Source organism: Lagopus leucura, unplaced genomic scaffold, assembly GCF_019238085.1.
Source record: "Lagopus leucura isolate 7727_CA_CO unplaced genomic scaffold, USGS_WTPT01 Super-Scaffold_73, whole genome shotgun sequence".
NCBI classification, from domain to species: Eukaryota; Metazoa; Chordata; class Aves; order Galliformes; family Phasianidae; genus Lagopus; species Lagopus leucura.
This window is the reverse complement of record NW_024962252.1, coordinates 47,187,810-47,212,762: the sequence shown is the minus strand read 5'-3', so window position 1 is coordinate 47,212,762 and position 24,953 is coordinate 47,187,810. Positions and strand designations below refer to the sequence as shown.

The window sequence follows — 24,953 nt, the reverse complement described above, 5'->3', positions numbered from 1 at the left end:
CTCATGCTCCTTTCTCTATTTCTCTCCTAGTCTCTGCCTGTGGTAGACTCTGCTTTTACCTTGTTCTTTCCCTAGAATCCACAACCCATATTTCTTTAGAATACCAAACTGTTGTGAAAATTTAACCTGTCATGTTCTGAACTGTGGAGATTCAGGAACTGAGCAATGAAGAGTTCACACAGAGCACAGGAGAGTAAGGCAGTCAGATAGATGGGTGAAAGTGTCAGCTGTTACAAACTTCCAAGAAAGGTCCACAGTACTGCTAAACTCCGAACAGACAGTTCTGAATTTTGGTTCTGAACAGTATTTGCAGAACTTATTTCCCTGTGAAGTCTGTTTCCAGAAATGCAAAGCACAAGCAGTGCTATGATAAATTTCTGATGCAATGAGACAGAATTATCTAATTTTAATTCCAAAATTTATCTGTCTCATGGAACATCAGGCTGGAAGCTTTCTTGCAAGTAACATCAGTGCTTATTTGACTCTGCTCTTCCTAAACAATTATTTCATTTCCTGGTCATACAGTTCAGAAAAAAAGTTTTGCATCATTAATGCTTTTTTGTAGTGGGTAAGTTACTTTTACCCATTTTCTTGCCCTATATCCACAGAAATCCTGCTCACCAGCCCAGACAGGTGATAGGAGTATTTCCAAGCACCTTCAGGCAATAGTTTGCAATAGCCATCCATGTGGCACTACTCAGAAGAACAAAAGATATCTACACCAAGTTTCAAGCACCTGTAGAAAGTATGGTGTGATCATTCTAGGGTTGCACAAAGAGGGAAGCTATGGTATATCAGCACCAATGGAAGAAAAATCTTTGATGTCATGAATATTTAAAAAAAAAAGAAAAAAATCTGTACAAGAGTCTCTCTCAAAGCATGTGCTTACCATTTGATTACATTACAGCAATAGTGAACTTTCTGACTACCTGTGTGCACCATTATAAATTCTGGGGGAAAAAATGTCATATGATACAAATAAACACTGGCCAAGTGATTTCTGGTTTGTAAGGCAAAAGTGTTTTTAAGAGTTATACAAATATACAGCACACTAATATAGGAAACATATCCTCACTTGTGCTAATTAATTCAGAATACCCTGAATGTCTACACTGAAAGCTATTCATAAAGCATTTTTCATAGCGTATTTCTGTTGCTTGTCTGTTTTTGCAGACTAAACAATGGATGTAAACTCTTTGTAGTGTTTATAGAGGGCTCATTACTGCAAACCTTGAATTCTACCAATGATTTGGGATCTGAAATACAGATTTTTTTTAAAGTTGCTGGAGACATGACATAAGCAAGAAAGGTTTGAAGTATGCTTTTAAGAAAATGAATAGTAAGGCTTAAGAAGCTATTGTGACAGGCAGGTAGCAAGTACCTGTTCAAAGGCTAATAAAAATTTATAGCTAGTTTTATAGTTTCCCTTTTTAAAAAATAGGAAGAATTAACAAAAGTTCTGTCAACCAGTTGTTTCTCATGACAACAAGCACTGCATTCACAAACTGTATGGACACACAGGGAGCTTGTAGCCCCATCTCATTTTATGAGCTGTAGCTCATGCTGATCACGTCACTTCTGTTTCCCATACTTCATCTTTCTACTGCACACATGGACTTTGTGGAAATGTGATTCCATAAGCTTTATTGGACTACTTACTACTTGCATATAATTATTAATGAGAGGAGGATGAGGTCTTGAAAGAAGCTGAAATTTGTTGGATGTGATTCTGCGCTGAAAAGTAGACTTGGAATAGAAACAACTGGAGTAGTATTTCACCTCCTGAACAGAGTTGACTGTTTAGCAAAAAAGGAAAGCTTTCTTTTTCCCAACAGTCTCTCTCTACCAGTTTATTACCTCTATTTGTGCCTCATGCTTTGTGTATACCAACATTTTCTTGTTATCCTTTATCATTTATAAGCATTTTTCCCTTCTAGGCCATTCAATGGGCAGCATCTGTGAAAAAGATTTCTGTTCATGGCTTTGTCTGGAGGCAGATGGGAAAAGGTCAAGGTAGTTCTTGGGGAATTTTTTAAATTAATAGCCATAAACATATGCCACACAAAATGCACTGTCAAAATATGATCCCAATAAACCCTTGTTCTTTGGAACTGCTAAATAACTTAAGGCTTCCCAGTGTTGTGACAAGAAAGAATTGTATTTTTTCTCATCACTGTCACTGGCATTCTGAACTAACATAAATGGGAACACTTGCTCTGAAACATCCCCATTATGCATCTTATATTATAACTGGTGACTAGATGGAGTACTGATAGCACAGCTAAAATAGTGCTTTTAGGAAGTTGTTACTGGTTTGTCTCCATAGCAATAGGTGCTCTGTCTTTCACTGGGGTTTGAAGAGGTCTCCAACTCACTCTTCTTCTCCTTCCTCATTTTCCTCCCCTCTCTGTAGGAACCTGTGCTGACTGCATTGCCCAGTTGCCTTCTTTCCAACTCCAGCCTAGATTTTCTTCCTGCTACTTTATAGCCGTTCATTCTGTAACAACTTTGGCATTCAGCCCTTTTGTTACTGTATACTGTTGTGCTCGATGAAGGTTGCGTGGATGATCGCTTAGCAGGCAAATCAGCATTCACACCTGAGCAGTCTGACCACGGTGGTAAAACTTCCAGAGACCGCCACCAGGTCGGTCACACTGAGCAGAATGGAACCCTGTGCCTGGTCTTTTACCACCAAACCGTTGCTCAGCTGGCCTTACTGCAGAGGAGCTCCTGGGCCCTGCAGCCCCTAGCGATCACAGCATCGTGATGCTCACAGGCTGTTGCTGGGACAGGTGTGCGATGTGTGTGGAGGCCGGCTGCTTGCTAGCAGATTGCATGGCGAGGCACAGCACACCTCTTGCAGGATTCAGTTGGAAGACACGAGTGACGGAGCTCATGTAAACCCCTGTGACACCGCGCTGCTCGGAACCCTTTTAGAACTTCCGACATAAATAAAGATTTATCGAAACGGTCGGAATCGAAACCCTAACATCTCAACGCTGCCAACAGCGCTGAGCTCTCCGTGCCCACCGCTCCGATCCCAGCACATCCCACGAACCCCTCGGTCCGCAGTCAGGACGAGCCGCATCCCGAGCATGCTCAGTGGCCGGCGTCTGTCCCTGCCCCGCTGCGTTACCAGCACGGGGCCGCTGCCAGAGGAGGCGGTGCCGGCCATTGCGAACCCGCCGCTCTTCCCCATGGGCAGCCGCGCGGCGGACGGTGCGGGGCCCGATCGGCCGCCAGGTGGGAGTGGGGCCGGCGCCCCGCGGGACGGCTCCTGGAAGGGGCTGCCTCAGCGCGCGGGGCGGCGCTGGGTGCGGGACGGGGCGCTGCGGTGGGTGCCGGTGTCGTGCTTCGTGCAGCCCGCCTGCGGAGCGGGTGCCCCGTGAGGCCGAGCTTGCGGGACAGAGGCTGGAAAGGCTCCGCTGCCGCCGGGCGAAGCGGCTGACACTGAGGGATGGGCACGGGAGTACCGAAACGCGGCTGGGACTGTTTGCTTCGTGTGTCGGGCAGGTGGTGCCTGTGTGCGGTCCTGCGTTACGGAGAAAATACTGCTGCGTGGTGAGGAGGATCGGCGTTTTGCACAGAATTTGATTTCCAAACGTGATTTGTAAATCGTGCTTTTCTCTATCCGGTTTTTTTTCGTTTTCGTTTAAGAGGATGGCACGCCAGAAGCACCAGGTGAGGAATCGAGTAGGCTTACCAGGCAGCAGCTATTTACCATGCTTGCAGCAGCTTCCATAAACTTCAGCTCAATGATATGCTATTCCATCCTGGGCCCCTTTTTCCCTGGAGAGGTAAACTACCTGTCTGTTCTTTCGTTTGTGTTTTTCACCTTGAAGTTTTTAAGAGGATCTTGAGCACTATAGGACCTTTATAGCTGTGCGTGAGCTGTGGTTTACTCTTTGGTTATGGGAATTGGTATCGATGGCCTGGTGCTGACTAAAATAGCTCAGTGTAAGTAACAATGACCTGGTTCCTGCCCACTGACTTATTTCATTGTCCCCGTGGCTGCAGAGGAGACAGCAAGTAAATGGCTGGGCTACATTTGCTTGCTTGGTTTCACATGTGGTCGCTTTGTGCTAAGGCTCCACAGCTATTTCCTGCTGGAGCTTCCCTGCTCTCTCAAGTCTAAGAAACAGGTCTCCCAGCTGGCATCCAGCTCTTAGCGTGGGAGGTAATAGATTAGATAGTGAGTTATAGGGACAAGATAGATTAAAAATAGAAATGAAGTAATTTTTTGCAGTGTTGTTTAACAGTTTGGTGATAGAGCTGAGATTAAAACTCAAGCCATGTCCTGACTTGCATTTCAGTACTTTAATCTCTCAATGACTATTTATTTATTTTTTCCTCTTTGTTAACTCATGCTTGACTATCATTCACTGTGTTAAACTTGCTGAACTGCAAGAAAAAATATACTTTCTACTTCTGCTGAGTGACTGCAGTGCTTAATAAGGGATGCAAAACATTGTCACAGTGCCTTTGCAGCAGAAATCTACTTCTCTCATGACCAGGTTGTTCCCAATTTTTAAAAGGAATTGTTGAAATTCTTGCCCTTGATATGCCAGCATAAGTGTGCTGTACCAGCTGGATAAGTAAAAAATCTGCTGGACACTTGTTATCATAGAATATTATGAGTTGGAAGGGACCTACAAGGATCACAGAGTTCACTGGAGTCCACATAGGACCACCAAAATCCAAACCCTGTGCCGGAGAGTGCTGTCCTAATGCTCCTTGAACCCTGGTAGTTAGGCCCATGACCACTTGAGGAGCCTGTTCTGTGTCCACCTCCCTCTGGTGAAGAACCTTTCTCTAACTCCCAGTCTGACCCCCCACCAGCTCAGCTCCGTGCTGTTCCCTTGGGTCCCTTTGCTGTCCCCAGAGAACAGAGCTGTGTGCTTCCCCTCTGCTCCCCTTGTGAGGAACCATAGGCTGACATGAAGCCTCTCTTCCGGCTTCCCTGGTCTGAGCTGAGCAAACCAAGGGACCTCAGCCGCTCCTCATACACCTTGCCTCCGGACCCTTCACCACCTTTGTATCCTTCCTTGTGTGCAAAGGTGGGCTACAAAGATGATGAAGGGGAGAACTGATACAGTGAAGTTAACAGACTGCCCTGCTTGCTACCTTCTCACTGTGAATGAGATCAAATAACTGAAGGTACAGCCCACCAGCTGGAGCAGTGGGTATAAAGTCTGTTCACCTGGTCAGTAGCGTAGCATGCGGCGCAGCATTTCTGTTCTTTGAGGATTTAATGTTGCTTTTCTTTTGATTATGTGTAGCTTAAGTAGAAGTGGAAGATGTCTTTAAATTGCTGTGAAGTTACCTCTTGAGCACCTGCTGCCTTTGAGAAAAGAAATAGTTTTGTAACTGCACAGACAGAATTAAAAAGAATTTACAAAGTATGAATGTTACTCACCTGAAGGGTTTGCCTCCATCTTTACTTAGTTGTGATCTTTTTTGCAGGCAGAAAAAAAAGGTGCCAATAACACAGTTGTTGGCCTGATTTTTGGATGTTTTGCTTTGGTCAATTTCTTGACTTCTTTAATCTTGGGAAATTATGTAAGTACCATTGAAGCTGTGATTTACTTCTTTGATGACACAGGTTGCTACACAAGGATAATTCTGTGAGGATGAGAAAAGAAATGTTTCTTCAGGAGCGCCCTTGAAATGTTGTCTGTGGTAACTGGAGCCTGGCCAGTCAGTCTGAATCTGATCTAGGTCTTGTCAGCACAGTTTAAAAATTACTCTTCTACAGTTCCTGAAAGCAGCATAGGGTTTCTGAACTGCAACTGTTGTGTTTTTTTTTTGTTGTTGTTGTTATGTCCTTTTCTGGTTAACTTTTCTGTTTGCTTCAGAACAATCTATCTGTCCATCAGTCCTCCTTTATTTTATATCTTTCACTAGCCTATATTTTATTTATTTCACTTGTATATATATTCAGTTTTATTTGGGTGTGTTAGTAAGATGGGTTTTTTATTTTTTTTCCCTTTAGTCTGCTTCACCCTTTTTTTTTCTGATATGTTGCCTTTTTCTTAGCCTGTCCTTCCATTATGGCACTGTTTCTTAACTCAGTTTCCCCTTTCACTTCATCCAACTGCAATATGAGGTCAACGTCTCCAATTTTTCCAGCTTCAGTTTTCTTGCAGAATCAGTGTTTTTCTCTGGTTGGTTACAGTTACAGATAAGTTACATGTTATATAAGTAAGCACATACATAGAGCACTGGTTTTTATTAATCCTTGGCCAGAACCCTGCCTGAGCTGGGGCTGTTGCAGTTTCGCTTTCTTGTTCTTTGGCTGGGCAGTCTCTCCTCTTAAGTCAGTGGTGATGTTTTGTTTCCTGGTGATGAGGTGGCTCATCAGTGTCACACCAGTGCCTTTGCTAAGTCTGCTCTTGGTGCTTGTCATGGTATTTAGCTATGGCACACCCTCACCAAGTATTTCACAGCAGAGAGAGCCACACTCACTTGAGGACAGGTGAAGTGAGCATGTCTTGCCAATAGAGGTGGGCAGTCCAACAGTCAGAAAACTTGAGGGTTTCAACGAAACTTGCTGTAATAGAGGTTTCAGTATTAGTGGCTGGAACACAAGGATGCTGTCCAGGTCTGAGCAAGACAAACAATCTGAAATACCTACTGTCCTTAGGGTATGTTACAGTGTAACAGCTTGGAATTAGAAGCTCCAGTGTACTTTGTTATTGGATTAAGTTTTCTGTCAGGGCCTGTTCTCAACCTTCACATTAGTGATGAAGTCTGAAAACTGGGTTATTTATCTGGTAACAAATAAAAGACCTGAAGTTACTATGCCTCCTATTCCAAAACTTTATATTATTAAAGGTCTTTAAAATCAGCTTCTGCTGACTCTTCCAAGCCATGTATGAAACAGGTATTGCTGACTTGGCACCGCTGACTTTACTGGAGGGAGAATGTATTAATTTTAGTTGGTTATGAGGAGTCCTGCAGCAATCTGCTGCCCTGCAGAAGCTGCAACATGCAGCTGTGAAATAGCTAACTGCGCCATTGTCTTACCCAGCTGAAAACTGGGTTAAGTCACTTAACCATTTAGAATATTTTTAGGTTCCGTGTTGTGTGAAGACACACAGGCAGGAGAATTGTCTCCCGATCTTTTGGTTGTATAGACTGTAAAATAGAGATTTCTTTTTCAATCAAGAATGCTTTGATTTCTTAACAATAACTTTCTGATTGAAATAATAACTTGGAAATTATATTTAATTTACAGCTTACAAAGATTGGAGCAAAATTCATGTTTGTGGCAGGGATGTTTGTTTCTGGATGGGTAACAATTCTATTTGGGTGAGTAATTTTTGTTTGGCTGCTTTGTTGCATTTGTCTTCTAGTTATTTTCATCCAAATGAGAAGACATTCACAAAACAACTGGAAACTCTTGAACATCTTTTACCTTTTTTGCTTAAGTCATTTTTTTGCGTCTGCTTTTATTTATCACTTGTAAAGCCCAATAAATACTTCTCCTTTTCAAGGTTTCAAGGCTTGTATAGTACTTTGAAAACTAAGGAGAAAATTTCTATAAACAAAAATCTTCCAGAGTTAATGAACTGCAAGAAATCCGCCAAAGTGCAGCAATAAAGGAACTACATATGCATAATATTTTAATTGTTGCTTTCTTAAAACAAACAAACAAAAAACAACAACAACAACAAAACCAACAACAACAAAAAAAACACCCACAATTGTGGGTGCAAATAAGATTTGCCTGGCATCCAGTGAGGCTAAGCCACTCATTATAGGAAAATAAAAGTATTATTAAAAATTAAGTAAGTAATTTCTTATTAGGTAGCTGTAATTCATTGCATCAGACTCCTTGAATCATTGCTCGGAAGAACTATGAGATACAACAGAAGATGGCATTGTTGTGTGGGGTTTTTTTTTTGGTGAGGAGTTAGGAGACTGTGATTCTTTTTTTCTTTTGTAGCATCAAAGAAAGGGGGAAAGGATAAAGATGTCAGAAGAGATTTGATAGGGTTTGAATGGCTGTACTGATGTGATTAAAAAAAGATGCAGCAATAGACAGTATTGTGTGTCTTACAGTTGTGTCCTTTAACTAGTAACACTGATATTCCTGAGCCATTTTTGGATGACTTGTTGCATCTAGAAAGGTCTGCATTTATATCTTTTTTTTTTTTTTTTCTCTTTTCCCCCTAGAATGTTGGACAAGGTGCCAAGTGGACCAATGTTCATTGGTTTGTGCTTTTTAGTAAGAGCAATGGATGCAATAAGTTTTGCAGCAGCAATGACAGCATCATTTTCAATTCTTGCAAAGGCATTTCCCAATAATATAGCTACTGTCCTGGTAAGTACAAAAAAACAGTATTACAGCTGAGTACCCGCAATACAGTGGATTAGCTGTAGGCAGTTCTAAAACTGGGAGGATAAAATCTGCTGTCTCACACGCAAATGTATTCAAAGTTATCACGTAGTCTTTATATAAGATGCCAGATTGGCTATAATTTAATTAATCTGAGTCTTTCCTACTGCAGTTTCAGTGTTTCCCACCCCTAGTGAGTGAATCTTGATGGCCATTTGTGGAAAAAAAGCTTTAACTAGACATGCTCATCTCCATACAGGAGTGCATATTCCCACCCCACCATAGAGGCCATAGTGTAACTCTGCATGTCGGAGAGGGGTTCACTTCAGCCTGGGTTGGACTACAAGTGCTTTTCATCAGTAAAGCATTTGCCCTGCCTCAGGACTTGGACACCTGGGTGGTAGCTGAGTGGCTAACCCTGCAGCGGGTTTGGGTACAGGTGGTTTGAATAACATTCTTTTTGCTATCCCACTTTGTAAAAGTCATCGTAACATTGAAATTTCTCAATATGCTGACTTTTGTTTTTAATCTGCTTTCTTTTCTGTTGTTTAGGGCAGCCTTGAAATTTTTACAGGGCTTGGACTGGTGCTGGGCCCACCTTTAGGTGGCTTTTTGTATCAATCCTTTGGTTATGAGATCCCTTTTGTTACACTGGGATGTGTGGTATTGCTCCTAGTGCCTATGAATATGTGCTTATTACCAAATTATGGTAAGCACCTTTCTCCCTACCCCTTTTTTTACCTTAATTTCTTGTCTATCTAACTGTCCTTTAGAACTCTGTTGGTTTCTGGAATCTGATTCAACTCAGAGGGCTGAATTAATTTGCAGTCTTCATCAAGCCCATCTTTTACCAATTGGTGCATGCAGATGGCCTGGAATGAATCCAGCATGTCATGTGTATTTCTGCAGACACTTAGGACTCTGGAATTAAGCTGAGATATATTTTTTTGTGTGTGTCTCCTTAGCTTCAGAGCCTGTAAAGGGTCAGTGGTATCTGCTTAATATCAGTTTGTTATAGCCAGCTGAAGAAAGGCAGGAGATAGGCTTTGCCTGGGACAAGAGAGCTTGGTGTGTTTGAGGATTTGGTAGTGGGGAAAGAATTACAGTGAGAACAAAACGGGATTATTTGTACTGACTGACACCTAATCTGGTTATCATGAACGAATGTTAAAATTAATAAATGCAGGGGTTAACAGAAGTGCTGGAGATCATACACATTTGGTTAAATTTTAGATGATCCAGTACGGGCAGAAAGATAGCTTGAAGATAAGTCTTTCCACAGGACGGCGATTGAAAGGTTCTGATTTTCTTATGTTCTAATTCTAGGAGAAACAGAGTAACTATAAAATAGTTTTGGGGTTTTTTTTTCCCCTCATTTTTCTTCTTAAATTCAAAAGCCTTGAAGATTAACTTCACTTATACTGGCTTTTAGAAGAAATTTGCTGTGGTTAACCACATGGCCACTTGAAACTACACTAATAAATGTAGCTCTGAGTTGGTGGATGCAGATGAATGAACTTTAATTTTATGTATGCTCTAAGATGGCAGTCAGCAATTAGAGCACAGACAGCGTCAAGAAGGGAGCCTGACTTAGAAATGATATCCAATAGAGGTACCTTAAGTGAAGCTTCCTGTCTGCAATATGAATTGAACATGTAGGAGATCTGAATTAGTGTTAGTGTACAGATGATATACTAAGAGACTTCATTTTCCCTCCTTTTTTGCTTGTTTTAAATTAAAACGTATGCATGAAATTTTCATTGTATAAGGACTAGTGAAGAAGTAACTGCATTTTCACAATATTTTTATTTCTCCTTTGCCTTTCTTTTCTTTCAAATCAGATTCGATCCCCACCAAGGAGTCATTTTGGAAGCTCGCTCTTCTACCAAAAGTCTTATTTCTCTGTTTTACTATATTTTCTCTAAGTGCATGCTTGGGCTTCTTGGATCCCACAATGTCTCTATTTATCTTAAAGAAGGTAAGTCCTGTTAATGTGCAGGAGAGTCCTAACTTGCAGTGAACAACTGGTAAAAATTGTACTTTAAATTATCCTGAAGAATATTATGCCTCATTCATTTCAGTTGGTTTAATTAGCTTGATTTCCAAATAATTTACTCCTTTAGTTGACATCAGGAACTTTGAGAATGAGAAAGTTCAGGGCTTTTAAAATACTTGCTTTTTCCATTGAATTGGCTTTCAGCTGCAGAAGCCATTCTCTTAATAGGCAGTTTTTATACGCAAGGGACTTTTTCCTCTTTACTGAAAGCAAATTCTGTAAAGTTGCAACAGTCATTTTCAGCATCGTGTTTCTTGATGGGGACATGGTGTCACAAAACTGCTTTCACTTACAACAATGCCAGAGAGAAATTGGTTACAACTAGGTAGTTGGCTAGCTGGGTTCTTCAGTACTCGTTAAAAGGCAAATTGTTGTCAGAGGCAATGCAACAACAAATGTTTTCCTTGCTTTTGATTTACCTTAATGTTTCTGTCTAACGTTATTTATTTGTTTTTCCAATAGTGTCTAAAGTAATTAAGAGGGAACGGTTCCTGCATGAAATTAAGCAGTGCTTTTTGAGTTGCTTATTTATCTGTTTTTCTAGGTATAGCATTTTATAAGATGTAGCACTACAGCTACTTTTTCCCCGTCTAGTTCAGCATAAAGTGTACTTATCCAGAATTGAGAAGGCTTGGTGCTAACCTCTTACATCTTTAGAAATGTGAACACGTCTTCTACCACCTAGACAGGATCTGTAATTATTCCACTGTCAAGTAGCGTGCAGTGGTGTGACTGCTGCTTTTTCCCTGCTCTGTGCTAGCAGGTGCTTGCTGTGAAAGGGCTGCAGCGTTCTTGGCAAGTATTCTAACCACAGAATTAGAGTTATTATCATGTTTTTGCATATGGAGAGGAAATACTGAATGTTTATGTAGTTCATGCCACATGAAACACCTTGGAATACATTCTAGCTGTTAAAGCATTCATTTGAGAGTATGCATTTGGTTCATTATGTATTTTGTTTCAACATAGAGATGTTGCTGCATTATGAAAATGTAGTCCTTGGAGTGTTTCTTATTCAGTTTAAAGTCTTTCTTTGGTTCAAAAGCCATTGTTGTGTTTTACAGTACTACTTTCTTTTAAGAAAGAAAGTAGTTAGCAGTGGGTGCCTATGGTTTTTATGCTTTTCTAAATGAAGATATAATTGAAGATTGGAGATGTAAAGATTAAATCCGTTTAAATTTCAGTGTATGAAATACCTGTTTCAGATATGCCAGATATCAGCGTTAAGGTCCTGTGTGCTGGTGTAGAGATACTGGGAAGGAAACTAGCTTCACTGACTTCAAATACTTGACAAACATCTGTATGAGATCAATAAAATATGTAAAACTCTTAATAGATTTCATTTATTTGGCCTAAAATATAATTCTTGGATTGTCCTTTAATTAATGTAACTTGTATGGCTTGTGTTGTTTTGTTGTGTTTTTTCCTTTACATAGTTCAAACTCCCAGCTGGATATGTGGGCTTAGTGTTCCTGGGTTTGGCACTCTCATACTCCTTGTCTTCTCCCCTCCTTGGACTCCTAAGTGACAAAATGCCAGTGAGTACTGTCCCGATTGCTTGTTTAGTGGTGATGATGTGCTCTATACATTTAGCTGAAAGTGGAGGACCTCCCATATTGAAGTAATGTACAATGACCTGCTGTTGTGAAGAGATCTGTGTTTCAGGACCTTGCAGGTGCATTGAATAATGCCAACTTAAGGTTGCATTTGCTAGGTCTGGATTGTACAAGAACAGACGAAATTGTACAGGACACTGATTAAGTTGAAATGTACTGAGTTTTCTTTTGATGAACTAAGCACAGTGTTTCCAGCCTGTACAGAACAGACTGTTAAAATGTGTTATGAACAAAAGCATGTTATTCATGCTTTTGTTTGCATCTGATTTGTATCTACTTTTGAGAAGAGTAAGATTTATGTAAAACTGCCTTGTTGACAACCACTACTAACTGATCGAGGAAAACTGGGCTTTGAATAATTTCTATGAAGAGCGATGACAGTTCTGGTTGTTTTGGGGGTTTGTTTGTTTGTTTGTTTGTTTCCTGACTGAAGCTAATAATGACTTTGTATATGAGAACTGGTTGCAGTGCTGTACTATATTTCTTATGCTAAGGAAGAATGAGACCTAGAATATTTTTCCAACAGAGCAGCACCTTTTTTTGGTATTCTGAAATCCCTGTTCTAAGCACTGCTGACAGTGATTGCTTTGGTGACAAGAAAACGTGAAGTTAGTGTTTCTTAATATTGTTTAGAAATTGTGAATTGCTAGTTTATTTGTAATGATGGTCTGTAGACCAGCAGTACTTTTTAAAAGATGAAGATTTAGAAGAGGAGTATTAGATTTTATTAGAATTAGTATTACAAAATAGCTGCATTACATATTCACATTTTTAAACTGCATGCTTCTTCCTTTCTTTCACAGCACCTCAGGAAATGGCTGCTGGTGTCAGGAGGCCTAGTAACAGCCCTGTGCTTTTTCTTGTTAGGACCTGCTCCTGTACTGCACATTGAAAGGTTGTGAATTGTCTCTTCTTGAACCTGTCTCCTGAAGCAATGTTTTAGTCTTTGCTAGCATGGCCATTATTGTGTTTGTCCACAAATCTATGTTTAGCACCTCTGACCTTGAAACAGTATGTTTTTCACTTCTAACCCAAGACTTTAAATGTAAATCAGTGAAAGTACCTGAAAATTGAGGTGTAGCTAAGGTAGAAATGATAGCATTTTTAAATAGATCCTTTTTCTAAGTATTTTGTTAATATGTTTATATGTTTGCTCGTGTTAACGCGTGTGTTGAGAAGAGTGCTGCTTTTTTATTTTCCTTGCCTCCTGGTTCCATGGCACTTCTACTTCAGCAAAACAAAGTCCTCTTTCTGTCTTATTTTTCAATCTTCTCAATTTCATCAGTGTTCATTAACTATGGGTTTTACATGCGTACTTGTATTACTAAATTAAGCTCATCTGTCCACCGCTTCTCTTGTGTGTTCCTCTTAAAATCACCTATTTTTTGATGGAGAAATACTTAAACTGAGCATGCAACACTGAAATGCTTTGTTGAAGTCTTTTTTTTTTTGTTTTAAAGCACAAAGATTTATTTTCAAGTCTAAGTGTTAGGACAATTCTTTTTGGCTTCAGGAAAGTCAGTTTTGTGTTCAGTCAGCGTGATTTGACATAACAGCAATCAGTCAAATGGTGTCTTGATCTGAAAAGAATCTTCAGCTGTTTTTTAAATGCCTCTTTTGCAGTCAGTTGTGGATGTTTGTCCTAGTGCTGGTTTTCCTTGGCTTTTCCCTTGGAATGAGTGCTATCCCAGTATTTCCAGAGATACTGCAGTGTGCATAGTAAGTGAATGTCCAGTGTATCTTCCATGCTACTAATTGTAGGAAGCTCAAGATGTAACTTATTTTCAGAGGTGAATGCAAAGTGGGTTTTTGGTGTGGCTATTTTCCCGTCTTGAGACCAAAGCAGTGAGTAATAATTACATGCTTCTTCCACTACTTTTTTTGTCCTATATTTTTGTGGCTGAGCGTCCCATTTACACAGTCATATTGCAAGTAAATTTTTGTAGATGTGTACTTCTGCACTACTGGCACAGTTAACAGACTTTTAATCTCATAGTTAGGGGTGACTCGTGTGTGGTTTCATATACACAGGACTTATTTCACCTTCTGAAGAACATTAGTCCACAGTGTGAACTGGATTTTCAGTCTGCGTTGGCATTTTGCCAACAACTGGCAAGTTGCACTTGCTTGAGGTACAAAGTCTGTGATGTGGCTTGACAGCAATGCCCTAGAAGGGTCTTGATTTACTTTTGTAAGTATGATCCCCTTGAAGCAAGGTCTTTCCTTCTTAAAAGCCACCTATCGTTGTTTTACACTTGCCGTATGAAATATGGAGGCTGAGTGATGGTGTTAGAAGTCTGCCCAAGAAGACATGAGAGAGAAGTAGCATTGCAGCCTTCTAGAAAAACAGCAAAGAAAGTACTGGATAAACAAATGTAATTCCACCAAACCCATTTTAGGGGGAGGATGTAGATTGAGACACAGTAATGGCTGTGCATCTCTAATTGTGCTCTGTCTCCCTGCAGTGAAAATGGATTTGAAGAAGGCTTGAGTCTACTGGGGCTGGTGTCTGGGCTCTTTAATGCTGTGTGGTCCCTTGGGTATGTATGCAGTTACCTTTTAATAGGCTACAGTGTTTGGTTGTTCTTCACTATTGCTATGTGAAAACATGCTGAATTCCAATTGTGGTCACTGTGTTGACTTCCATTCAAGAGATTCTTGCCAAATGTGTAGTGGATGTGTTGAAATAAGGCTTTTATCCTGCAAGGGAATGGACTTGTCTACCTTTAAAATGCCTTCATATAAAAAAACCTGCCCTGATTAAATGGGTGTTAGTTTGCCCTCTTTAATGGTTATTTTTGTTGCCACTGAAACCTTTGGTGTTTATTATAGACATAAGTAGACTGGTTTTTTTTTTTTTTTTTTTTTTTTTAATTTTTTTCTCCTCCTGCATTTACCTTTTTTTATGTTCTGCATGGAACACTGTTCTCTCTCAACTACAGCCATTATTCAGGGTCTGTTTTTGCAGAGCTTAGCACAGTGTTCCTGAATTTCTTACCCAGTGGTTGTCACAGAAATGAGTGAAAGATGCTACTGATCTGAATAACTTTCCAAAGTTGTTAATGAGAATTGAATCCCTCTGTTGGCAGCCACTTTCACAATATTCTGTCAGTCTGTGTAGTCTTCCGTGGCTGCAGGTGGGTTTCAGTTGCACAATTTTTATAAGATAAACAGGACATCTAGCACTTAAGTTATTTGGTGTACAGGGTTCAGTACAGATAGATGCAGTATGAAGTTAATAAAACTCAGTTTTGTGCTGCTGCTGAGCATGCTGTTATTATGGCTGGCTTCCAGGAAATCTCTTCTTGTACAGAGTTTCATCCCTTACTGTAGCAAATGACAGAATCATGTAGGACTTTTTTGCATAACCTTTCATGGCATTCTTAGGCTGACGCAGAGGAGCCAGGTTTTACATACAGCTCAACCTTGTGAGCACAGTAATGAGAACCATAACCATCACACTGTGCCTTTCCACCTGCTTATATCCATCTATTTCCAGATTTGGATGGTTTAAATTTTGAGAGATGAGGGTTTAAATTTCTTTTATGGTAGAAGGTATCTATGTAGGTGCTGTTAGAACACTGTAGTTAATGGAGCTCCCAAGACATGCAGGATACAGAAAAGAGTGCATTTAGCATTCTAATGTATGTCCTGTCTACAGCTGAGGAGACAACTTAGTAAATTTATTGGGGCTGTAACAAACAAAGAGTTAATACTTGCTGCAGAAGTCAGCTTCTTTGTTGATGAGGAAAGAATCAATGGAGGAAGGCCACAAAGTCCAATAAAACCTGTGCAGAAATACAATCTGTACCTTTTATTTACTTGGGATATCTGCACCTCTTTTTGCTTTGTTACAGGGCATTTGTAGGTCCCACTTTAGGAGGATTTCTAAATGAAAAGCTGGGTTTTGAATGGGCGTCAGCCATCCAAGGAGGATGGGCAGTGTTAAGTGTAAGTGATAAATGTTTTGCTTTTCGTATATGTTGCACTTAAGAGCTGTTGCATAAGGTTGTTATTATTATGATTGTAACTGACCATTTTCTCAAAGGGACTTGCAATTGGAATATTTTATATTGCTGAGGCCACAAGAAAAAGGTATGTGGAGTTATTCTTTGTTTTACTTAAAGCTGTATAAAGCAGATGTTTGGAAGCCACGCTTCTGTTTCTTCTTCACTACCAATCTGATATTAAATGACAGAATGAGCAGTAAAAGTATTGCTTACATACATCTCTATTCTTTACTAAATCCTTACTGACCTAAACAGAGACCTGAACTGGGTCTTGCCTTTTCTCTAAGTGCAATTGGACTTTACTGTGACATTATTGGACTTTACTGTTATATTAAGGGTTAAATCCCACTGATGGCTCCTTCAGAAGGATATCTGTGAATTATGTCAGTAGAGACAAGGGGTGTGAAAGTAGTACTACGTAGTTCTGCACAATGCTAAGGAAACAAATTCAATGATCCACTTAGCTCTTTCCATATCTTGTGTGAGTTTTATGTTATAATATTGGTACTACATAGAAATATCTACAGAATGTTAAACCTGTTTCTCCCCTCCTATTCCTTTCCTTCTGCAAACAGCTCCAGTTCCAGCCTGCAAAACCCTTCTAGTGATAATGAAGAAAGAACTCATCTACTGGGTAGTGAAACATAGCCAGAAATGAGTTTGATTCTCTGTTTGTTATTGTAGTTTAACTTAGTGTTGAAGTGAGCGGGCTTAACAGTGTTTTGTTGTTGTGGTCTTGGGATACATGATCTCCCTAATGAATGACCAGTTGTGGTTTAGTTGGAGCTGCATCACTGTTTTGAAACACTAAACACTGACTGCCTTTCTTTTGGAAGTCCTCACGTGGATTGGCTGCACTGATGAGTAACCTTCAAATGTCAGCCTGTTTAATTGTATTCTGTATACAGTGTACCACTGTATGTGAAGAGGTGCATTTTTAAATGTCTGGCTACTGTACTTGAGCCTGCTGTGCATTACTCTCAGATAAAGCTACTATTTTGCTACTATGATTTTTCTCTATTCTTTTTTTAGAAGAAAGACTATCTTGTAATACCTTAACTGACACTGTAAAATTTTGAAACAGAATTTTGAAGTGGCAAAGCATTTAAGCATAATGCTGTTTTCAATAAAACAACTTCTTTTTTTCCTAAGTTCTGTGAATTTTCTTGAACAGGAAAAGTCTTTGTGTCTGCTAGCGTTTATAATATACGAAAGTGCCTGAAAATGAGAAGTAAACATCTCCATGCAGAATTGATTTCCAGTCTTGGAGGAGATGGGGTACTCCAAGTGTGCGTGCGTGTGTGTGTGTGTGTGTACGCATACATTCCTCTAACATGTGGAAGCCTAGGTTAGTCTGTGAGATAACTGTTTTGCTAGTAAATGCCAGCTGCAGTGTTTGTCCCAGTTGCCTGTGTAGTAAGTGTGTCTATCAGAAGTCTAGGGTCAACAGAGAGGAAAAAAAATCTCCTTCTAGATACTAAGCACAAAAGGTGAAGTGAACTGAGATATGGACATGCCTAGCAAACTGACTCTAGATTTTTAGTCTTCAGTTGTGGCATGAGTCTTAGTTTGTCCTTGAACCCAGAACCGGGCCCTAGAAGAGGTACTCTGTGCTATCCATTTGTCTCATAGATAAGGAAAATGGTTTACCCCTAGGTTTGCAATCAACTTTTTTGTAGTGAGTAGCCAGTGGAATTTACATGAAAAATTTTCTGCCAGAGCTCTTTTTTGGGTACTAATGAGAAAAACTGCTGTGAGAGAGCTGAATAGGGTGCCAAAAAGCAGAAAAGCAATAGCTTTCTGTTTGTGCCTGGTATTAGATCTTTCTGAAATCTAGAGTGTACCACTCAGCCTGTTTTAAAATGCCAATCCTGCCCTTGCTGTGGGTGAGGCAGGTGAGAGGGAACTGAGAAAACTAGGGATAAATGCAAAGGGTACAAGGTACAAATCCATAGAAATGAGATTTCATTCACTCTGAGAAATCACCTACTTTCCTACCTGATTTGTGCTGCTAGGAGTTGAAGTGGTAAGGATTTACAAGAACACAAATGTCACTGAAAATAATGAGCTGTCCTGCAGCCCACGAGCTTCTCCAGTTGTCCAGTAGAAAATTAACAGGTCTGGCACTACATCTTCTCTCTCCCTTCTTTCATGTTTGCAGTAGAAGTTAAAAAAACAAAAAACAAAAAACAAAAAAACAAAAAAAACCCCACAACCTAAATTGAGGTCCTGGTTTCCAGATCTGTTCTTCAGATTAACTCTCAAACCTCCTGCTGTGATTATCTAGGAGTCCAGGAACTATGGTTGAAGAGCAGTGGAATCTCCTATGGGAAACTGAGTGCTCCCATGTCTGGTGCTGTTATTCTGTCATCCAATGGCAGGTCTAAATACCCAGTTTGCTTTATTAGTGTAGTCGTACAGTCTAAAATTGTGAATAAATACAATGCATAAGTAAACTCATTTGGAGCAGTGCTGAGCTGGTGGTGGCACCATTCGCATCCAAACAGCAGTGCTGACCTCAGGGCCAGTTCCCTGCCCACACCCTACTAGATCTGCGTGTGCTTTTTTTTTTTTCCTCAGGTTTCCCAAACTGGCTTTCTTCTGCTGTGACCTGGGCTTACATTAACCTACCTTCCCACAGCAATGATGTGTTTGAATAGTTTGCTAATCTGGCCGGCAGTGTTTCTTCAACTGCGGCACAGCAGTGACTTCTGTATCAGTGGCGTAATGCAGATTGCTCAATGCTCGCAACTCTCTGACCTTTCGTTTTGTGAGGTTTTTGAGACATGGGGATTGTGTTGCATGGTGTTGACTTCCTAGCACTTCAAGGAACTCACAGGTTTCTGCGAGACCTTCCTTATTAAGTTCCCTGTCTTTACTTGCCCCTGTCCTCCTCTTGGGTGACTTCAGGTTTCAGGTATGGGGCTTTTGAGGTCTCATAGCTTTGCTGTGGTTTTGGTGCTGTCTGCTCCTGATGCCTGGGCCTCAGACAGCTATGTCACAGCTGCCTACAAGCAGTGTGCACTTGTCAGAGGACAGAGAAATGTCTGCTTCTCCTGAGGATGATGATGTTGATGGCAGAAATATGGATATTTTGGAAGCGGCTGTCAACAAAGCAGCAGGTAGGTATTATGACTTAATTTGAGCCATTCATTTTGGTAAATGCTTGTCAACTACGGAGAGGGGGGGAGATGTTGTCTTTTGTTTTTCTGTGTCAATACTAGGGTGCCTGTATTGTTGTGACTTCTGAAGATGGTATTTGTGGCTGGGTCTTTATGAGGAGAATAGTATATGCTTATCTTGAGAATATTCCAGACCCCCAGGTGGACTGCATTCCATGTACTGATTCTGAAAGGTATAGTCTTTGCTACAGAAGGGGAACAGTACAGTTGAGAAAAACAACTGCATTGAGGATTGCTTATGCATATCATTTAAAATGTCTTGGGGCAACTGTTAGAGGAAGAGAATTTAGACTTTGTTAGTTGCCATAGATAGCTTCAGACAACTTCCTTGATATTTTTTTTTCCGTAAATCTTTTTCGCTTTAATTCTTTTTCTGTGTGTGTATTAGTATGCTCATGAAGGTCAAGATTTATATAAAAGAAATAATGGCCATTTAATGTTAACGTATTTTACTTCCTTCAAATTAAAGTGTGATATTGTTCTGACCCAGTTCTTTTTGACATCACTGCATTATAAAGGGAAGGAAGCTCAAGTTTTATTTTTCCTTAATAAATTGTACCATTTTTAGTGGCTTACAAGGAGGCTGCGAGAAGATCTCTTTGGTCCCTCCAGCAGCCTGAATGGAGGTTGCAGTGAGAATGGTGTCTCTCTCCTTTCCTCAGGTAACAAGCGATGGAACAAGAGGAAACAGTCTCAAGTTGTGCTAGAGGATGTTTATGCTGGACATGAGGAAGTATTCCTTCATGGAAAAGGGTGATCAAGCGTAGGAATGAACTGCTTAAGTGTTGAAGAGATGTGTGATCAGTGCACTGAGTTTATTGATGAGACCTGGTAGTTCAGGTTGATGGTTGGACATGATGATTCTGAAAGTCTTTTCCAGCCCGGTGGCACTAAGATTCTATGAATTTATGAAAGATAATGGAGCACAATGTAGAAGAAACAAATTCTGAGCTACATCATGATAGCAGCTGAATCAAGAGCTGAAGCAGAATGCTAAGATCTCCTCAGATGTCAAGGTCACATCATTGTTCTACAGGACAGCAGCAAAAAAGAGAACTAGAAGGTGCAGAGATTAACTTTCACTATGAGGAAACTGCTGTGTTCCTCAGTTATTTGATTTAAGATAAAGCCAGAGTTTCAGCATTCTAAGCTTTGAAACACAAAACCGCTGCCTCCTGTTGAACAATGGAAAACAATTGTATGAAAAGCAACTAAACTGATTATTTTAGTGGTCTTTAGTTTTAGTTTTGGCATTTATACTGTTTTTGATGTCTTATTTCCTTCCCTCCATGCTGATTTGCCTGACCAGTACAGAAAAGACTGAGCTGTGCTGCCTGTGCTGGCAAGGAATTATTCCATCTACGTGGTTGTGAATATGGGGAACCAGAAGCCATGTAAGTTCAGTGATCCAAGGTAACCAAGAGTGATGGTTACTACCAGTACAATACCAACATTGTCTTTGATTCCAAAAGGAAACTGGTGGCTTGTTATCACAAGGTACAACAATTCCATGAAGTTCAGGAACTGGATGATAAGTGGGTAATGAAAAATGTGGAATAAAGGCTACTTCTCAGGCTTAAGTGTACTTGTACATAGAGTCGTTATTTAGCAGACATCAGCAAGGAAAAGTCACTCCTTTAAGATACCTTCACTCCTGCTCTTCTTTAATTAATAGCAAGTAATGAAATGAAATTTAATCAAAACTCTTAGGACCATCTATTTTTAGTGTTTATCAGTAGGAAGTAGCATGAAGCATTAAAACTTTAACGTCTTGAACTCCTGCTAAGTAGAAATCTCTTTCACTTCTGTAAATCAGGATCGCAGATATTTGTGCTTAATTCCTCTTGCAATGGTTTGAATTTTCCTTTTCAAAATTAAGTAACATGTTCACAAAACATATTCTCAATTACTTGTATTTAAGTGAATGAATGCTATAATTAATATTATTGATTCCAACCATTTGATTCCTTTTCTAAAATACTTTTCTGTCAACAAACAATACATCCTTTTTTGTGACAGAAACAGTTTAATTGCCCAAAGGATCCAGAATTTTTGACTTCTGATGCATCCTTTGGATACTTTGGCATCTTCACTTGTGCAGACATACTCTTTTGTAATCCAGCTATGGTTTTGGTGAGCACATTTCAGGTTGCCAACATTCTATTTTCAACTGCTTCTGTTAATAACTTTCCCACTTTTGTTGGTGATCCAGTTTCACTCAGGTATGGGAATGCATGTCAATTTTCTCTCAGCAAATGCACACGACTCTTCTTTGGGTACAAAAGGTAATATGATATTTATCTTGTTCGGAAGGAAAACATTTATATATTTGTAACTCTGTTGTCCCGACCTGAAATACCCATAACTTTTGGGCATACATACAAATGTAAATAGGATTAAGACTTCTACAAATAAAGAGGAAATCAAAATGTGATATATAGCAACTCAGAAATGTTTAAGATAGCTGGAGTACCTTTGGTGCCTTTTAAAGTGATAATTCCTGAGATTTCGTGTGTGATTGGTTCTTCATCTTCTGACTCACAGAAGTGGCGCTCATCAATGTTTTGTTCGTGTTAAGGCCCAAACTTTTTTTCTCCACTAGGTGGAAACATAGTGCTAAGCAATGCTCCTGAGAGTCTGGTAAACTACAGAAAGTTCTCTTTGCAGGCTCTTCACTGTACAGTTTTCTTGAAAGGATGGTAGAAGTAAAGCACAGATTTAATGTTTTCAGAATGAGAGAAACTTACTGGTGCTGCTAAAAAGTATCCTTAAAAATTACCCTTGAAATAAAAGCAAATACAAGCTGTACCTATTCTCAGTAATTGATGAGCGTAAGCCAGACAACTCATATTGTTTATAGATAGTTTTACTCTTGGCTTTAAAGATACATTTACATGAAGAACTTGCATAGGAATGTGACTTTTGGTAATTTAATTCTTTACAGGTAATGTTTTTTACTCAATAACATTAGTGTTCACTTTAATCAGAAGCACTCCTTTTTCAAGTGGATCTAGTGGATTTCTAGTGGAGCTAAACTTAAGAAGAAACGTACATCTTCAACTACTTAAATCCTATCTTACAGCATAGTGTACTAATTTTGTGACTCACAGTACAAGAAACATCAGAGTTCCTTTTACTTCTCATTGATAGCAAAAAAGCTTTAGATCAGGACTGTAGTCTGTGAAGACCTGATTTAGTTTCAGAACAGTCCAGTAGACATGTTTAGCTAGAAAAGTCTGCTTACTTGTGCTTTCTTTCAGATCAAAAGCTTACTGGTTTTGTGTGTGTGTGTGGGGGGGGGGGGGGGGGGGGGGGGGGGCGCCGCCCCCCCAGCGGTACTTATGCCCCAAATGGTCTGAGAGCATACTATTATAATACAAAAACAGGAAACAGTCACCTTCTGGTGACAGAACTGAGTTTGTGCCCTTGTCTGTCTCCTGACTATCTTTCTGCTGTTGACTGGAAGTTGTATGACAGCAGTATCAGACAGTTTCCACCAAATGAGAATTATTTCAGCGTAGTTGTGTACCACATTCTCTTATTTTTCACTGAACTCAACCTGAAGGAAATCATTCCATTTGCCAGAAGGACTTTTGTTGCCACCTGAGTTGCAAGATGTCAGACAAGCAGGAAGATGAAATTTCATGTACTAGGTGCCTTTGATAGACACATGTTGTTGAAGGAGAGTATTATGTGCAGGTAATAGTTTTCTATTTGGACAGCAGGAAGGTTGGAATATTCTATTTACAGACCCTTTGTATTTGTCCCATTTTTGATTGAGGTGGTTCAAGAAGAGACATTTTTAGGCCTCTTTCAAAACTACTTCATGAGACATGTTAACATGAATGATGTTGATCTCATTTTTCTGTTTATATTATGATAATATCATAGTCATGAAAGTCAAGACCCTGAATTGATCTTTGCTCTAACATGCTAAGGTTTCTCTTGTATGTTTATGAAAGGGAGAGAAGATGTTAGAGTTCTCACTGACTTCATATGGATGCTCTTCTCACAGGAGAGAGATATTTTCTGCTGTGGATTTTGCCACTGTGCTAATGTTATTTTCTAATGCATAATTATCTTTCAAAATGAAGAAACTAAATATGGATATAATGTTTATATCCACATGGCTTGTCAGCATAGTGGTTATTTTAAGTTTTTCTGCTAGGCTTCTTTTTTTTAATGTGTTAGATTTTTGTACCTTTCTTACTATCTTTCTGTATGTTTTCTTACTATCAACTTACAGCTCTTGTTTTGTGAAAGCTGACTGATATTTTTGCTTTTCAGTATCCTCTTCTGCACAGATATGCACTCCTGAAGTGTAGAAGCATAGAACTGAGCTTGTGTTGGTAGCCAGCAGTGACCACACAGACCAAGTTTGCCATGTTCTCCCTCAGCAGCATGTTTGGCACTAACTACATCTTTCTACAAGTCTTGTACGGTGGTGTGCAGCTGGCCCCTGGGGAATTTGAGGTAATAAGATACCCTTTGGAGTTGTCAATCATGTAGTATGAATGATTAAAAAGGCACTGCAAGACATGGAATTTAGTGCCCTCAATTTCTGTAAGTAGCTCAAGTTCAAGGCAGCTTTGTTTGTCTGGTTTTGCTAGTTGAATTTGTACAGCCTCTTGATCAATCCAAATCCCTCAACCCCAGACCGAATAACTGGAACTCTTATGGACTGATAGAAAATTCACAGATCAACCCATATGTCCACCTAAGTCTCTTAGAATAAAATCTTTCCCAAGACAGAAATATTGTATGGTTTCTATTTAGGCATAGTAACTCTGTATAAGTGATTCATACACATTGCATTCACACAGATTGCTATGTCTTTTTTCTAAGACATCTTTCAACCAGGTCAACATTAATGAGTATATTATTTTGTGTTTGTCATACAATAATATTGCTTAGTTGATGTTCCTTTTTTCTTTACTTTTCCATAACTAGATGCTAACTGATGGACCTCTGATACGCTGGTCTGGTACATCCTAGCCAGTTTTGAATGTAGTGCTCTTTGGGAGATGGTATGAAAAGGACCCTCTGCATGCTCCAAGCTTCACCACAATATCACTGCAGATGCTCTTAAGATTCTGCTTGTTTCTCTGGTACTAACTATCATATTAACTGATTTTAATTAATGCCAATACACACAATTATAATGGAAATTATTTCTTAAATTGCCCTAACAACATAGTCATCGCACATTGATTTGTGTACTTAATCTTGCAACAAAGTGAATTACTCTGCTGGACAGTTCTGTGTCTGTTTTTGTATGATAGCTTAGAATTGTCATAGACTTGACCTTGATCCCACTGGGGGAAGTAAATCCCGTTGACTTCAGTAGCATGAAATCCAGACCCAGAATAGAGGATACTGGCCCAATAACAAAAGATTTTTAACCATCTGAATTATTTTAGGGAGATGTATCAAAGTCAGTTCCACAACACTGTTCAGCCACATATCTGAGCAAGCCCCTTCCTAAACCAGATAAGAGTAATGAAAACTTTGAAGGCAGGTGGCCGAACTTTTAAGTTATCATCTACTTGTAAAAAGAAAACAAGAATATTGCTTCAAAATCAGATAGTCAGCTCAGCACTGTGTAATATGTTGGCATGCCATGCCCTAAATTGCAGTTGTGGGAGGCTACTTGATCTTCCTGGATACAGTTTTACAATGTGGAAAATCTCTGTTCCACAAAGCTATTGATAATTATCACCTTTTCTAAGCAGTTAGGTGGAGCTATAA

The 24,953-nt window shown here is 39.7% G+C and overlaps 1 protein-coding gene and 1 long non-coding RNA gene across 4 annotated transcripts; both read left to right on the top strand.

Moving 5' to 3' along the window:
- The first annotated feature begins 3,170 nt into the window (after nt 1–3,170).
- On the top strand, nt 3,171–17,174 carry SLC18B1 (solute carrier family 18 member B1). Of its 3 annotated transcripts, none has more exons than XM_042895247.1 (14): nt 3,171–3,243; nt 3,658–3,797; nt 5,464–5,559; nt 7,238–7,311; nt 8,179–8,326; nt 8,894–9,050; nt 10,183–10,319; nt 11,834–11,935; nt 12,817–12,908; nt 13,637–13,732; nt 14,479–14,553; nt 15,871–15,964; nt 16,062–16,108; nt 16,599–17,174. In XM_042895247.1, the coding sequence occupies exons 1-14, from the start codon at nt 3,198–3,200 to the stop codon at nt 16,669–16,671; spliced, it is 1,377 nt and encodes a 458-aa protein (XP_042751181.1). In that variant the 5' UTR covers nt 3,171–3,197; the 3' UTR covers nt 16,672–17,174. The 3 variants fall into 3 exon arrangements, with proteins under 3 accessions (XP_042751181.1, XP_042751182.1, XP_042751183.1); XM_042895248.1 differs by having other exon boundaries at nt 3,222–3,243; nt 3,514–3,797; XM_042895249.1 differs by lacking the exon at nt 3,171–3,243 and having other exon boundaries at nt 3,334–3,681.
- A 1,710-nt stretch (nt 17,175–18,884) lies between these two features.
- On the top strand, nt 18,885–20,676 carry LOC122186169. Its single transcript, XR_006181076.1, has 3 exons — nt 18,885–19,145; nt 19,774–19,867; nt 20,515–20,676. It is a non-coding gene; the product is annotated as an uncharacterized LOC122186169 (long non-coding RNA).
- The last annotated feature ends 4,277 nt before the right edge of the window (nt 20,677–24,953 follow it).

Coding starts and splice junctions, on each gene's coding strand:
- SLC18B1 (XM_042895247.1), top strand. CDS start 3,198: ATGGGCAGCCGCGCGGCGGACGGTGCGGGGCCCGATCGGCCGCCAG. Junction 10,320..11,833: donor CTCTATTTATCTTAAAGAAG/GTAAGTCCTGTT, acceptor TCCTTTACATAG/TTCAAACTCCCAGCTGGATA. Junction 13,733..14,478: donor GAGATACTGCAGTGTGCATA/GTAAGTGAATGT, acceptor GTCTCCCTGCAG/TGAAAATGGATTTGAAGAAG.